Source organism: Dermatophagoides farinae, chromosome 4, assembly GCF_024713945.1.
Source record: "Dermatophagoides farinae isolate YC_2012a chromosome 4, ASM2471394v1, whole genome shotgun sequence".
Lineage (NCBI taxonomy): Eukaryota > Metazoa > Arthropoda > Arachnida > Sarcoptiformes > Pyroglyphidae > Dermatophagoides > Dermatophagoides farinae.
In genome coordinates, this window is record NC_134680.1 from 3,862,225 (window position 1) to 3,878,643 (window position 16,419).

The following is a 16,419-nucleotide window of genomic DNA, read 5'->3' on the forward strand; positions in this document are numbered from 1 at the left end:
CCGACGCGGCACACATAATCAAGAATGGAATGGAATCATTTTCGAGTATACACTCGCATCATCTGGTGATTTGTATTCGAATTTATTTTTGCAAACAAAAAAAAAGTAAGAAAAAATCAAGCATTCAGCCGTTGAAATTGTAACCAAATATTGTCATAAGGTTTTATCAATTCTGCATGTGCATCCACTCGAAGCATTCCGTTTGAATCATATTGATAATCTCGTCCAGGACATAATTCGATTCGATAATCACATACTAAACGAGTGATTATAGCCCGTATTTCGGCCATAGCTAACGATCCACCAATGCAACTACGTTGACTTAAGCCAAACGCTAAAAATTTTGGATCATTAGCGGCCGTTATTGTTGTTGGTAATCCATTACGATCAGGATCAAAACGATAAGGTTTTGGCCATATTTCCTGATCATGGTGAATGGTCCAAACGGGCACTTGTATGGCAACATTGTTGGGCAAAATTTTCATTTCCGAATCAAGTTCAAACTCATAATTGTCACAATTGGTGTGATCACTGATTTCTCGTATGAGATAATCGATGACCGGAGGATATAGACGCAATGATTCATAAATGATTCGATCCAACAATTCACCATCCATCTGTTGTTGTCTCAATCGATCTTGTACATGAGTATGTCGAGCCAAATTGAACAAAACGAATGAAATAGCGAAAGCAGTGGTTTCATATCCAGCCATCAGAATGACCAATAGATTACCGATCAATTCATCATGAGAAAGATTGTTTAGATTGAGGTGATGAAGAACAAAATCCAATAGATTTTTACGCACACCAATGTCGAAATCATCTTGTTGTCCATAATTATTGTTATGGCATTGCTGTTGTTGTTTCTCGTAACGGAAAATCTGTTGCCTAAGATAACCGGTCAAATGATCAATGATTGGACCAGAACTAATGTGATCGTTGATGAATTTCAACAGATTTTTCATGAACGGATATATCATGGCTGATCGAACCAAAACAGTGTCACAATTGTTAACAAAAAAATGTTCCACCATAGTGAATAGTGGTGATTGTCTGTAAAAATCTTCATTGTCGATGGCAAATGCATAATGACTGATTGTGTCCAATGTATAGCGTTTTGACATTTCGCTTACATTCACGATTAATTTTCCGTTATCATCTGATTGAATTTGAATGTAACCGGGGCATGTTTCAGGTTCTTTCAAAATGGCCATTAGACGAAACACCGATTCGCCAATCATTTGGTTAGCTAAAACAGATGATTTTATTCTAGTCGAATTGAATGCCGGTGTTAATACACGACGAACTTGACGCCAGCGATCATCTGTCATTGTCATATGGATCATAACAATTAGAGTGAATTGCAACTGTTTTGTACAAACCTCTCAATGCCAGAATGGACGAACTAAATGGTTGCAATTCTAACATCAGCCGTAAACGATTGGGAAATTGTCGTGCCCGTTGAATGAATATTTGCTTTATGAGCGGAATATTCTTCGTCACCAATACAGCTCGATCACCTCGGAAATAGCCAAAAGTATGGCCATATTGTTCGAACCATTTGTCCATTGATCGCCATAGATATTGTTTGTCAAACAATCGAATATTACCAAAAAGAAAATTTGGTTTTGGTCCAGAAATTCCAGCCCGTCGAAATGTTTGTAACAATCTATACCTTTGGCAAGACCATTTTATCAATCTCCATAGAATGTACACTGTGATTGTCCATAGAAAGTATGATAACAATAATAAGGACCAAGGATGCATGATCTCCGTTTAAACAGGTGCTCAATGACGAACTGCCAAGAATTTTGTTTGTTTGTTCACATCAATGACAACAGTAGTAGTGACCACGACTGTATTCATGTGGTTCACCTTGAAATATGTCCATCAAATAGTAAAGCAACAATGTTAGCCTTAACTTTGATAGTGAATATGAAAATGAGTAATAATCAACACTACGTTACATTGTATAAATGAGTGAATTTATTTTCAAAAAATTTCAATTATGATCGATACATCGATTATCATGGTCATAAGTATGTTTGGATTATGTTGTTGTTGTATTCATATTATTATTTGTCAACGAGAACCAAACGTGACAGATATATATTAGAAATAAAGCAAAAAAAAGAACAAACAAGTCTATGATGTGTATGTATGGTACGAGGAATATTGAATAAAATAGGATGCTGCCATTTTGGAATATTGACATAATTATATCGTGCTTTGGTTAACATCATTATAATACTATATGCTATTACAATAGAGATTAGTACATTACACTCATCTAACCTATAGATTGATTCAAAAACCACGATAAAGCCACAGGCCATTCAAAGGAAGAAAAAGAGAGAGAGAGAAGAAAAAAAATTGAGTGGTACTGTCTATGTAGCAGAGAAAAGATGTGCTGTCACTGGATTCAGGACAAAGGACAAATAATAATCTAATGATGATGATGATGATGATGATGATGATGATTATGAAGATGATAGATGATCGATAACGAGTATGATTGCCTTCCATATATGGGTCAATGGGGGATCCGGTTAATTTAGTTGACATAAAATGTGGATGGTCGATTTCGGCTGAAATTTAGCACCAAATATGGCATGAGAATGGCCAATAATATGAGACAAGCGCCGACCAAATTGATGACAATACCAGCGTTGAGGAAAATGTTGAAATCTTCGATTCGCATATCACGATAATCGAATCTTCCAGGTTCGGTAAGCGATGGTCCAGCCAAACGAGAACGAGCTGTTTGTAAAAGGCCAGCCAAACAGGCAGCAATAGCCAACACAAAAATCACGACACCAAAAGTGATATGCGTTGGTAGGAATCGGGCTCGATATCCGGCAGTTGAACGATCACAACAGAGCAGAACCAAAAATGTGATGAAACCAAACAAAAACTAAACATATATTGTGATTATTTATTTGCACGATTATTTGATTTTATCATAGAACAACTTACCTGAAGGGCGAACAAAGCGCAGGTAGTTAGACCGATCCATGAATGAAGTGAATAAAAGTGCTGAACTTGTTGATCAGGACTTGAAGCGATCGATTGAGCCTGGAAACCGATAAGAAAGCCAAACGATACCAAACCGATCGAGATAACAAAGAAGAAAGCATGTGCTATCTTGTTGTATATTTTTTTACAACACAAATACGTCTTATAAATCAACATTGCTGCGGAATGTCAATCAGAATGAATATATAAGTCATAATTGAATGAATCGTCGATGTACTTACATTGTCCGTTGACAAAGATAAATCCGGTGAGCATCAGAAAGGCATGCAAATTGTACATTTTACGTTTATCATTCTGGTAAGCAAAACCTTTATCATATTTGAAGAACCAATAGACCAATGCAGCTACAGAACCGAATAGACCAATTTGTGCCAATAACCACAGTAGTCCATAAAGCAATTTAGAACATGTAGTTTGTGGATAAAGATCGTAATCATCATCATCATCAATGTTGTCGATCGATGTTTTCGGGCCACCATAGCCACCATCGATTGCCAATGAAGAACTGGAACGTTGTTGATGTTTATTGTTGGCTGATGCCATTTTATGATTGTTGGATGATTGAGAATTTAGTGATTGTTTGGAGCCTCCGCCGTTCAATTTGCTATGGATTCCCAATGATGAAAACAGTGATTGCTGATGCTTACTTTGCTGCTGCTGCTGTTGTTGTTGTTGTTGTTGATATTGGTCACGAGCAGACGGAACCTGTTGCTGCTGAGCGGTTGATTGTTGTACCGAGCTAATTATAGTGGATGTTGGTCGAGCTGCTGATGACGAACTAGTTGTGAATGTGGTGGGTTGACTTGCTGAATGATAGAAATGATTTCGATCGGTCAAATAGTTACGATATGGTTGGCTATGGATACCACCACCAGTGGATGCGGCGGTATACGTACTCGAACTGGAAGTGGTCGTTGTATACGACGTAGTATTCGATGTGTAATGATACGAACTTGAACTTGACACTATCGTCTTGCCAGTTAGACCGGATGGTGTTTGACGATAATCGCTATTACTGTTGCTACTCGACATGATTAGATTGTTCGCGATAAAGGATGGCAAGATTGATTAGAATCTCTGAATCTTTTAGAAAGCACCAATCAGATAGACAGACAGACAGAGCGATAGAGTTTGTGTTATTTCAATCAACCGATTGTGTCATTATTCATTTATGGAAACAAGATAGATTGGATGATTGAATCATACAATTTTTTAGAAAGATTACTGTTATGATAAGCAAAAAGTTATCGAAAAGTTTTATTGATGAGATATGATGCAATTCGTCCACTCGATAGACAGACGCATTGTTTCGCCTGTTTGGATGGGAAATCGTTAACACAATATTGAATTGGATTCTTGTTGCAAACAAAATGTGAGGCGCCAAACTATTTTCAAACTACGATTTAACTACCATGCAATACTAACACATATCAGACAGACAGGTTGAAATCATAAAAATAGAAGATGGCCAACGGTCACTTGTTATTGAAACACCGAACACGACGTAGTTAAACTGAATTAACTATCTGACTGACTGAATGGATGAATATTTGGCTGAATAGCCAATTTTAATGTTCAATCCTATCGTCAACTGTATTCAATAGCAAACAAACATACATTGAGACAAGAGACGACGACAAGGCGTCAACTACTACGGCAAAACTAGTCGATGCATCAACAAACACACACATCCTATAACCATCGTCATCATCATCATCATCATCATAAAAATAATAATAATTACGGTTCTCTTACTACCAACAAACCTCAGCAAAAATGATCATCACATCGAGTAGAAGCACACCACTTTTTGAGGTTTGGTACGATCTAATCATCACTCTGAACCAATCTCATCACTATCCAGCCTGCAACCAAATGGATATTGAATGTGAGAGAGAGAAAGAAAGAATGGTTCAGGTCACTGGCATTTGTCATTATGACACGATCCTGCAGTCAACAGAGTGAAAAAGAACCAGTTGACAACAACAACAACAACAACAACAATAGACATGAAGGACAGAAAAGAATCAGATACCATTGATGAGGTGAGGATAACATGTAAACCAGCGAAAGGATTGTTTGCAATATGTTCATACAACCATGTAATGGATATGAATGGCATGTAGGTCATGTATACTAAAAAAACGAGGAAGTTATCCAAAACATTCATTTCTATTCCTACGTTTTTTTTGGTCAATTTATATTGATCATCATTGATTAATGAATGGCTCAATGCCATTTGAATTATCACCATTACAGACAGACAGACAGACTGAGAAAGAATGGAAGAATGATGGTAATTGTCAATTGTCGAATAATAGACATTATTATTATTTGTTGTTGTTTGAATCAATTCACTACAAAAAATGGGGGTGTTATTTTCATCATTTTTAATAATGAATGATGTGACTGTGTGTGAATCAAGGACGAATCTCATTAATGCAATTGTAAAGAATTGTCGACAGAATTCAACTCAATCAAACAACTAAATTGTAAATTATTCTGAAATGTATGGGACAGTCAATTGACGATTGGTATGAGTGTGAGTGATGACCTAATCGATAGTGAAATCAAGCCCAATTCATGACTCAGTGGTTAAACTAGCATGATTCTAGAAATGAAATCATACGACCAACAATGTTTGCAATTTGCTATTTATCCGAATGACCAAGTGATCTGCATGACAATCATATTGATGATGATGATGGTGGCTACCATGCAGTATCATCAGTGTGTATATAATTCGAATCCTGAAGAGTTAGGCGCTAATTCAAGGTAAACCTGTTCACCTGTGATTGTTGCTGTCTATATTGTTGTTGTTATTCTAGCGTCGATTAAATAGCAGTCATGTGCCTAATAATGAATACACGTGTGTGTGTGTGTGTGTGTGGATGCTGCCATGTTAGATATGCACGACAAGCACGACGGCGACCAAATTTTAATAATAACAACAACAACATCCATCCATCAACAATTATGATCACCGAATGGTCATACTTTTGTGGCAGCATAGTTGCGATTTTTTATGTTGTTATATTAATAGTAGAATGGTTACATTCTATCATTCCATTATCAAAATCTGTTTATACCCTCAGCCCTTTCTTAATGATTATAATTTTAAGAATTGTTGTTGTTAGTTATATGCTATGATGGTCATTTGTCATTTGTATAGGCTACACACACAAACATACATAGCACTAATTTACAACAACCATCATTGATAATGATGAGTCTTATATAGCTTATATATTGTCGATTGAATATTGTTAGTACGACATAAACAATGATTTAATCAATCTATCGATCGATCGATTGGACATTAATCACATAATCATAATGAAAACATCGTGTTTCATTTGGCTAATTGATTGTAATCTATGTTTGTTTGGCCCAATGAATGAAAAAGGTCACCATTCATGAATTTGAAATTGTGGCCCATTTGAATTGAACTTGAATTAATAAACAATTGGCCAACTTGTTATATGTGTGTGTGATTCAATTAAAAATTATATCAAATAAAGCCATCAAGGATGAATCAATACAATTATTGCATATATGCATCACAATTGATTGTTCGTGAAAATCAAACAAATCTATAGCAATGAATAAAAAAATAAATAAATAAACATGCATAGAACATTATTATCGATTAGATGAGAATCATCTAATGAGATAAACATACAAGTTTGAATTACTTGCCTATTACTATTAAATATGGACTTTATGAAGGAATTTATAATGTTTTTCTCTGTTATTTATGGAACAAGGTCATCTAATCCATTCATTTATATGGTAGGGATAAATAAATGGATGGATGGATGGATGGATGGATAAAACAATAATAAACAAGCCAAATGATGATAGTGTGTAAATGAGAATTCAAGTGACGTAAACAAAGTTTTGTGTTTGGTGTATACATGGCATACTTATCATCTTCATCATCATCATAAACATGAATGATGGAAAAAAATCCATTATTGATGTATTTATACAACATATTCCCATCATCAAATTGATAGCTCTTGGCAATTATTAATGTGTATCATCAATTAATCGATCACTAATCGGTTATTAGTCGAACAGGTTACATATGATAAAATGTCCAATCTAGCCTGCATATACCCAATCAGATTAGATTGTAAATGCCAGATTGATTTTTTCAATATCGATAAAATACGAATATAGATCAATAAACGCCTCCACACAACCAACAACCAAGTATGAGTTATGCAACATTAGAAATTATGAATTGTTTGTCATCCAAACATCGAAAACGATCGTTACGGATGGAATGGAAGATCCATTTTTTTTTCTTTGCTTTTGCCATTTTCCATGTCCATACATTGTCAGTAACAACATAACAGTCGTGATGAATGTCATCCATCGATTGTATCATTTCTCATTGATGAAACTTGAGTTTGCATCATCACATCTGCATGATGAATACATTTCTTTTTGGTTTTTACAATATCCATTTGTTCGCATTGTTCGATTGTTCCCAATACAATATATATTCAATACAAAGTTCACAAAGTAAATAGCTGTTGTGTTCAGTTAGACAAGATCAATCGAGCCAAAGTAAAATTTGGACAAATTTGGCACCAAGCTAACCCGATGCCAAATGGATTGACGTCAATCAATACACACATTGGCTAGATATAATATAGAAATATGAGATTTGTATAGAAAAACGATGGATGCATATAAGCAATTTAGAAACAACTTGTTTGGCGGCCATCTCTGATTGATTATAATCAACAAGTCAGCTAAGCTCTATGTTTGTGTATGTATCAAATATAAAACGAATATTTTAATGGAAATCATTACTTCAAGGTCAAATAAATTGATTCCACAAACAACAATAATGACGATAAATTACATTCATTCACAATTATTTTTGATAAATTTTAAAATTTAGAATATGGCTCAATATTCATTCATTGTAATATTTTGCCAGATTCATTATATTTATAATACCGATTGATCAACACAACTGATTTGGCCGAACAAACCGGTTGATTTTTTTTTATATTCAAGTGAAAAAAATTTCTAAATCGTAGTAAAAGATCATTATGTTTATAACATCAATAATAATATACCTCTCTCTCTCTCTAAGGTTAAATGGCAATTTACAACACTGAAAAAATCGACTGACCGAGGTCAATGGCAGAGGTCATTAAAGAGAGGCAACCTAACCGTCAATGAGAATCAAAGATTTCTATCCATAATAAATGAATGAATATATATCACAGGCATCAATCTATTTGTAGGTTCAATGAATCTAAACAAAGGCTCAAACATACTCTCTGTTTATATGCTTACAAAATTGCAAAAATTTCATGGCCAGATCAAAGACAAGAATCGTATACGATGCATTCTATTCATTATCAAAATTCAACACAATGTATCTGGCATTCAAACAAAATACAAAAATTTCTGGTCATCATCTATATCATACATACTCATCACTCATAAACTAAACAAAACTAAAAACAAACAAAGCAATGATTCGATTCTGTTGGATGATTGTATGATAGCTAAATTTAGAAATTCGACCCATGCGACTAAATTACTTGTGAATATTATGGTTTTATGGTTATTTGGCAACAATTGATTCAAAACAGGCCATCATTAATTGAGAATGAATGGCAATAAATGATGATTGATGTGATCGAACATTAAACAATGCAGTTCTATTAATATTCTCTCTATAATTCTACATATGTACTTTATTGATAATTCCAACAACAAACGGAAACGGATAATTCAAACATGCAGGTTAATCTATTAGCTGGAAATCAAGGACGAAAATGCATGCAGAAAAGACACAAAACTGAAATACTTACCAAGTTTTTTTTTATCGATGAACCAGATTAATGGATGATGATATTCACTATATTTTTCTCGGTTACGTAGTTGTTACTAAATCTATTAGATCAGAAAACGAATCAAATTACAATATGCATAAACAGATTAAACACACACACACATTCGAATTCACATTGATAATTGGATAATCCTGGTGTACTTTCACAATGATTATGACCAAAACGCGTAGATGAATGATGATGGCGATCTCTTTCTTCGACCAATGGTTTGATCGATGGTTAATGGCGATGGTCGTTTCCAAGGACGCAAATAAACCAATCCCGGAAACCAAAACACAGCATACACAAGAAACACAGTAGTAAAGACCACTTGGATACTTTGCTTAGTTACCAATCACTTTGACGGACAAAACGATTCGATTTGAAAACAAACCCAAATACACTGACAGAAGTTTACAGAATATGATGACTGGACGCACACTCGGTAATTTTTCTCATGTTTTCAAACAACTATTAATTGACAAGTTGAACTACTTATCAATGTTATCGTTTTTTTCTTTTGGCTTTTCATAAATCAATAATCATTAATCGTTATCCAAAACTGATTGATTAGAGCTTAGTGAGGTTAATTCACTTTCTATCATAAACAAACACACACACAAATATAATACAATACAATGTGATAGAGTGATGCCCGAGGGATGTGGTGGATAGTGAACCAACAGGTTGACAACAAACAAAAGTCAAGCAGTTATATTGTTTCAACAATATAAGTCGTATGTAAATGACAAACCCCTTGCCACCTCTTTGGTCGCGGTTCGTTGCTTATTGAGACAAACAAACATAAACAGGAGAAAAGAGGATCTATTGAACAAATCTTAAATCGACACATACGAATCGGCTGATGGCGCCTATGTGAATAATGTTGTGATCATACCAACACTGTATTATGGCTTCCACACAACAAACACACACACACACACAAACGAATGTATATTTGTCCATGGGAAGGAGGAGGAATCCATCAACTAAAGTTTTCTCTTTTTCACTATTTTTCTCTCTTGCTTGATGGATCTAAACTAACGGACATTCTGTTCAATGCTGATGCATATATTGATGAAAATGTATGCATAAGCAAGTACTGGACACCAAAATAACAAGCGGGAGGATAGACCATCTTGAATGTGATTATGATACGAAATTGAGAATACCCCTGGCTGTCGTCAAATTCGACCAAGCGCGACTGCTTTATAAACACACTGCACTGCAGTCATTACTACTCCCTTTTTGGTTGTTTATTACCAAAACATTATATAAGATTCTCAACCAATTACATAACCTACCGAAAGCATTTTGATCACGTGAATGAACGTAATAATGATGATGATGATGAGTAGATCATGCAGATGAGTTTAGTTTAATGTTCAGTTACTGAGGTTATAATGATGGGCACAAAGTTTTTCTTTTGGTTTATGGGCGCCAACAAGTGCTTTGTAACCTAAAGTCAATAAGTGGTTTATTATTCACCTAATGGATATTTCCATGTGTGCGTGTCTGTCAAACAACAATATTTTCTTTCTGGTGGTTGGTGCCAATCGGCCAAAACAACAAAACCAGCTTTTACCATTCAATAGTGGGTTGTATAATAACACACAAACAGGAACTAGCAACTATGATCAACTCCATAATGACCAAAATAGTTTTTTACCATTCATCAGATAGCTAAAGCTCATCATCGAAAAATCCAAAAACACACCCAGTCACATATAGGGACTCTGATATAGTTGTTCCATGGTTAGATATGGAGAGACTGCAGTCATTACTCACTCAACTCACACAGTGAATAGATAAGCTAAACGTGACTGAAGACAATCTTTCGGGTTGAAGGTATATTGTTGTCCAGCAGTAGCCCAAACGGCAACCATCTGGAACCACATTTAAAATTTAAAATGTATTCATTTTTTATTACTTCTTACTGCATAGGTTAAAGGGCGTCGGTTAAAGGTTCATTGGAGTTTAGCTGGATTGATAGTCTATAATTACGTACGACCATTGTACAATACAATAATACCGTCATGTAGATTGGTCATGTCATTAGAGCATCAGATAGTAGTAGCTTTATTGTATGATTTTAGGTATCATTAAAGATTGTTGGCAAATCTCTAATGATAGTTGATAATTAATGATGATGACAGTCAGTCCGTGTTGACCCTGTTGACGTTTGTGTTTGGATTCAAAGCGAAATGCCTAATTGTTGCAGCAAACAAACATTATTTGATGATTGCATCGTTGGCCATAAAAAAAATCGATAAACAAACAAAACACAATTTAACAACAATAAAGTCATAAGGCAAGATGAACAACAAACAACCACAATCAATTGGTTTCTATTTGGTAATCGATTCATTCATTATGGTTGATGTTTGAATGTCATATGGTGATACAAGTATAATTGATCAAACAACAATTACATAACACACACATTGATGAACAATCTATTTGTCAACAAACAAACTGTTATTGGTCAATTGGTCATTTATTAATAATTCCCTTCAAACAAGATATTGGAACAAGTTTTCAATCGTGGGTAAGTGTTTCACTGATTTACAAAAATAGACACCAAATCAACCTGAAATGGTTGTTGTTGTCGACATACATTCAATATTCACACCAATCGAAGTGAATGAATAAAAACAGTGACAAAACCGAGTATCGAGATAAGACGTCCGGATGATATTTGTTGTTGTAAAATCGAAATTATCATCAAAAAAAAAGGTCAGCAACATTTTCGAATGGCCATGACAAGTGTGTCTGTGTTTGTCCAATAGTCCAGACTGGCCTTAATCGTCTTACCTCACTGAATTGACCTGGAAAACCGGACGCATGGTGGTCGATTCGATTTCACGTGATTCGTTTTTTTAATTTTAACTTGATGTGTTGATTTAATACTTTTGTCAGTGAAATTCTTCACTGGGCAATGAAATTAATTTTAATCAAGATGGGTGAATTTTAGTTAAAAAAAATTCGACTGCCAAAAAGATAAATTGTATTGACCAAAAAACAAACACACAAGTTTTTTAATGTCAAAAAAGTACTGACAAAAAATTAAAAGTTACTTAAAGAGTTGCTAAATTTAAACACAGAAAACATGATTGTGGCGATGAGAATAGCAATCACAAATGCCATTCACTCATACAGAAACTGATGTATCAATCAATCAATCATATGATAGGATAATTGTCAAATATAATAAAGCACCATTTCCGTTTATAGCTGCTGCTATCTATTGTCAGAAAATCACGATCAATACATTGAAAAATAAATACAGTAAGACCTCGACTACCTCGATTTTGGTGATGGTTTCAGTTGAACAAGAAAAAGAATTTGCAGCAAAAGAATTGTCAAAAAATATATGTTATTAAAGATAAAGAAAAACGATTCGCCGATTTACATGAAAAAATATTCACAAGTATTGGCTGAAATTCAGGAAATAATCAATGAATAGACCACTATATAAAAAAACTCAGATCATACATACATTACACAGTATCATCTATTGTTTTTTTTTGGAAGTGAGCGGACAATCTTGTTTTCATCTATTGACATTGATAATTTCGAAAACGATAAACTATAGAAAAACTAGCCGATAACATAATCAATTTTAGATTCAGTTCACTCGAAATCAAGAGTCAAAAGTATAAGTAAGTGTTGTTGAATATATCTAAATATGCATTTTTCATATCAATTTCAATCATTTCCTTCTAAATAGAAATTCGAATGTTTCATGAGATTAAACGAATTATTCTTTGACGAATACCATTTGGATAAATTCTGTGAGAATGAAATTGGAAGTTTACATCTTTACTAAATGGTTACCAGTTTTTGTCGACTGGCATTAAAGACAGAATTTGATTCAAATGATTTGAAAAATGCGAACAATTAATCCAAAAAAATTGGAGTCAAAATCTGCTATATTCTATTTCTATATTCTAGGAATTTATTAATCACTTTTTTGACGGAAGTAAAAATTTTTTCAATCTAACAAATTACACAATTCCAGAAATACCTAAATATGTGAATTTATCTTGCATTGAAAAAGATGCCCCATATATTTTCAATAAAGATATAATCACTTTAATCAAATCAATCGTTAAACAACTTATTGGTAATAATAAACCATACAACTTTTATATACCTCAGTCAATTTTTCGACGTATTATTCATCTTATTGTCGAAAAATATCCAATATTGATAATATTTTTAATTCTTCATCTCATGTTGAGATGAAGTTCCTTTCTTTTTTATCTTTTATCTTTTAAAATAATTTATATTGTAAGATTGTCTTCATTTTTCCTTATGATCATTGTTGTTTGTGACGTTTTTTTTTTTTGTTACACTACAAATATTGCTGAATCAAAATAAAAACATTGTTGAAATATGTTGCCAACAAATATTTGTGATAGAATTATCTTTGGTTTTTGAAAATATTTAAAAGAATATTTTTGCAAACTGTTATTTTATCAATTTTTAAAATTATTATGATAGGTTTATACATGAAAAGTACTTGTATGGTGTGTATGAAAAAAAAGTAGGGTTTATGAATACAGCACCATATATTTTTCGGTTTTGAAAACTGAATTTTTCGTTGCCAATGGCAACCTCGACTCTTTCATTGATTGAACATGAATTGTTGACTAAATATATTCATCAATGAACATAAGTCATTTTTGACAAATCATATTTTGATCACTAAAATCTAACTCTGTTAAAAATTTCTACATGCGGCCATTCAAAATTGGAACAAATGGCCACAACAACTATAGACATTGCCGATCCAACATTCCTGAAATGTTTCCAGAATCATCGTTTCTCCATCAATTGGATTTCATTCTCACCGAATTCTCAATATCTATGTTCAGCTTCGGATGATAATAATGCTATGCTTTGGCGTCTAGATGATGAACAACGCACAAATACATGCTATAAATTTGTTGGTCACAAGAATTCCGTTACTTCAGTTGCAATGACCGATAGTTTTATGATTTCTGTATCCAAAGATTGTACGGCACGACTTTGGCGAATCAATCAAGATGATGTTAGCAATTGTTCATCCGATTCGATACAATACCGATGTCATAAATCGCCCATAAACAGTGTTCATATCAATATGGATGGTAGTCAATTCTGTACGGCCAGTGATGATCAAACGGTGAAAGTATGGTCCACTGCTTGTGCCAATAAATTACTATTCACCCTAAGCGGTGGCCATTCCAATTGGGTTCGTCATGCTCGATACTCGAAATTAAATGCTAATCTTTTGTCATCCTGTGCTGATGATGGTACGATATGCATTTGGGATATTCGATCCAAAGAAGCGGCCATCCGCCTCTCATCGAAACGACGATCCACTCATTTTCTTGGCGTTCAATGGCATCCAACATGTGAGTACATAATGTCATCATCAAGTTCGGATTGTCTTTTACGAATCTGGGATCTACGATACGAAAAAACGATACAATTCTATCAGCTACACAATGGTATTGTATCGTCTAGTGATTTCCATCCAAATGGCAACTATTTAATCAGTTCGTCGATTGATCATACTTGTAAAATAATCGATTTACTCGAAGGTCGAAATCTGTTCACGCTAAAAGCTCATACCGGACCAGTCAATTGTGCTCAATTCTCACCTGATGGAAAATATTTTGCAACTGCTGGTCAGGATCATGTCATTCTATTATGGCAAAGTAATCTGTCTAACATTGATGCTAATGAACATTCCGATAATGATGACGATGATGATGATATCAGAAGCATTGGTTTTGATCCAACTCAACAAATGAACAATGCATTCGATGTGACCACCAAAAGCAGTAGTAACACGATGACGTCGAAAAAAATGAATGGAAATTCATCAGATGATTTACTCGGTGAACATTCATTAAAAGTGACCAATTCTGTGAGCATACTAAAATGCATACTTCAACAATTGGAAACTATGACTGATTCGATATTGCAGATTGACCAACGATTAACGCAGCTCGAGGAGAAATTTCAATCCATTTCGTTCACTAAGAATTGATCTCTAGATTTATGCCAAGTTGGGTGCTATTCATAAAATAATTTAATTTTTTTTTTGTTAACATATCTTATATTTTCATGTTATTGTCATTAGTCATTTACAATATAAAGAAAAAATTCAATGAACAAATCGTTTATGCAAAACATTAACAAAATGATTCCGTAATCGAATTCGAAAATGATGATACCACTTGATTAGTTGAATTCGTTTTTTTACACGTTCACGTAAATTAAGAGCATTGTATTGTGTCAACAAATCTGGTAATTGTTCAGTCCAATTGCGAACATAGATGAATGGAGCATCGAATTGTTTGAATAATCGTAATATCTGTATTCGATCACATTGATTGTGGTCATTGGTATTGACAATCTCTTCGATCACGGGTATGGATCCATATTCGACGGCTTCCAAAATTCGATAACATTCAACATTTAAACCCGAAGGACATAATGTTAAATCCGATGAATGTAAAGCTTGGACATAACTGTCCATTGATTCTACATTTTCATTGGCCATCCATTTTGAACGAGTTTTGATTAAGCAGCCATGATTCCAATTGTGGACTTTGTTGATGAATAAATTTTGAAGCTCTTGACGGGAAGAATTTTGATAAATAGTGGCGATAAAATTACAAACATATGGCCTCGATGATTGAAGATCAATCTTATGGTCATCATCAGTTGTATAGGGAGAAGGAAAATGACGATATGTTGCAACGCCCAATGGCCATTGATATATCAATTGGTTATCGATCAATGGAGAGTCATATACCAGAAACAAGAAACGTAGATTCCGATATCTTCCATTATCGACGTATAGATCGGTAAACCAAGTGTTGTTACAGAATTCATTTCCCAATGCTATGATGCCTACATTAGATGGCACACCACTCAGATCCTCGAATAATGTACGAAGCCATTTATTAGCATAATTGATTTTGTCAACACTACGCCAATTTAGAATGAGCACCAAATTGGCTGGCCTGAATGATGGATAGCTTTCCGGTTTGAGCGATGGACCAGTTCGAAAATGAAAACGCACCGGTCCGATAGTTTTCCAACCTTCCATGTATAGATCATTCATCATTTTTGATTCGATATGTCCACCGAGGATAGTTTCCCAAAAATATTGACCAATAGCAGATTTACTCCATACTTCTACATTGATGGGTGATTCCTGGTGATCACCATTCACAAGTGATTGATCCATCCATCGATCACAATCATCATCATCATCGAGACTTTGATCAACATTAGTGGCCAGATAGACAATAAAACCAATGTTAACAGCAATTAGAATACATATTGTACACAAACGACATTTTACCACTGTAAACATCCGATATGAATGATCAATGAATAAAAATACCGTGAATCGGTAAATTTAAATTGAAACGAATTATTTTCGGTAAAATATAATCGGCTATTTGAACATGATGGTCGTATGTTTGAACATGCAAACTTTGATTGTGGT

At 34.2% G+C, this 16,419-nt stretch overlaps 4 protein-coding genes across 5 annotated transcripts; 1 reads left to right on the forward strand and 3 right to left on the reverse strand.

Annotated features, from left to right (window-relative positions):
* Positions 1-38: 38 nt before the first annotated feature.
* Positions 39-1,891, reverse strand: LOC124489972 (cytochrome P450 3A40). The gene is made up of 2 exons (XM_047052420.2): positions 1,383-1,891; positions 39-1,324 (listed from the first exon to the last, which is right to left on the reverse strand). The coding sequence occupies exons 1-2, from the start codon at positions 1,765-1,767 to the stop codon at positions 117-119; spliced, it is 1,593 nt and encodes a 530-aa protein (XP_046908376.1). The 5' UTR covers positions 1,768-1,891; the 3' UTR covers positions 39-116.
* A 72-nt stretch (positions 1,892-1,963) lies between these two features.
* LOC124489982 (uncharacterized) lies at positions 1,964-10,976 on the reverse strand. Of its 2 annotated transcripts, none has more exons than XM_075729834.1 (5): positions 9,026-10,976; positions 8,883-8,964; positions 3,258-4,119; positions 2,977-3,194; positions 1,964-2,914 (listed from the first exon to the last, which is right to left on the reverse strand). In XM_075729834.1, the coding sequence occupies exons 3-5, from the start codon at positions 4,066-4,068 to the stop codon at positions 2,555-2,557; spliced, it is 1,389 nt and encodes a 462-aa protein (XP_075585949.1). In that variant the 5' UTR covers positions 4,069-4,119; positions 8,883-8,964; positions 9,026-10,976; the 3' UTR covers positions 1,964-2,554. The 2 variants fall into 2 exon arrangements, with proteins under 2 accessions (XP_075585949.1, XP_075585948.1); XM_075729833.1 differs by having other exon boundaries at positions 3,258-4,349; positions 9,026-9,839.
* Positions 10,977-13,492: 2,516 nt separating this feature from the next.
* LOC124489998 (uncharacterized) lies at positions 13,493-15,075 on the forward strand. Its single transcript, XM_047052458.2, has one exon. The coding sequence runs from the start codon at positions 13,669-13,671 to the stop codon at positions 14,944-14,946; it is 1,278 nt and encodes a 425-aa protein (XP_046908414.2). The 5' UTR covers positions 13,493-13,668; the 3' UTR covers positions 14,947-15,075.
* On the reverse strand, positions 13,616-16,366 carry LOC124490005 (ribitol-5-phosphate xylosyltransferase 1). The gene has a single exon (XM_047052467.2). It carries the CDS (start codon positions 16,282-16,284, stop codon positions 15,064-15,066), a length of 1,221 nt encoding a protein of 406 aa, XP_046908423.2. The 5' UTR covers positions 16,285-16,366; the 3' UTR covers positions 13,616-15,063.
* Between the last annotated feature and the right edge of the window lie 53 nt (positions 16,367-16,419).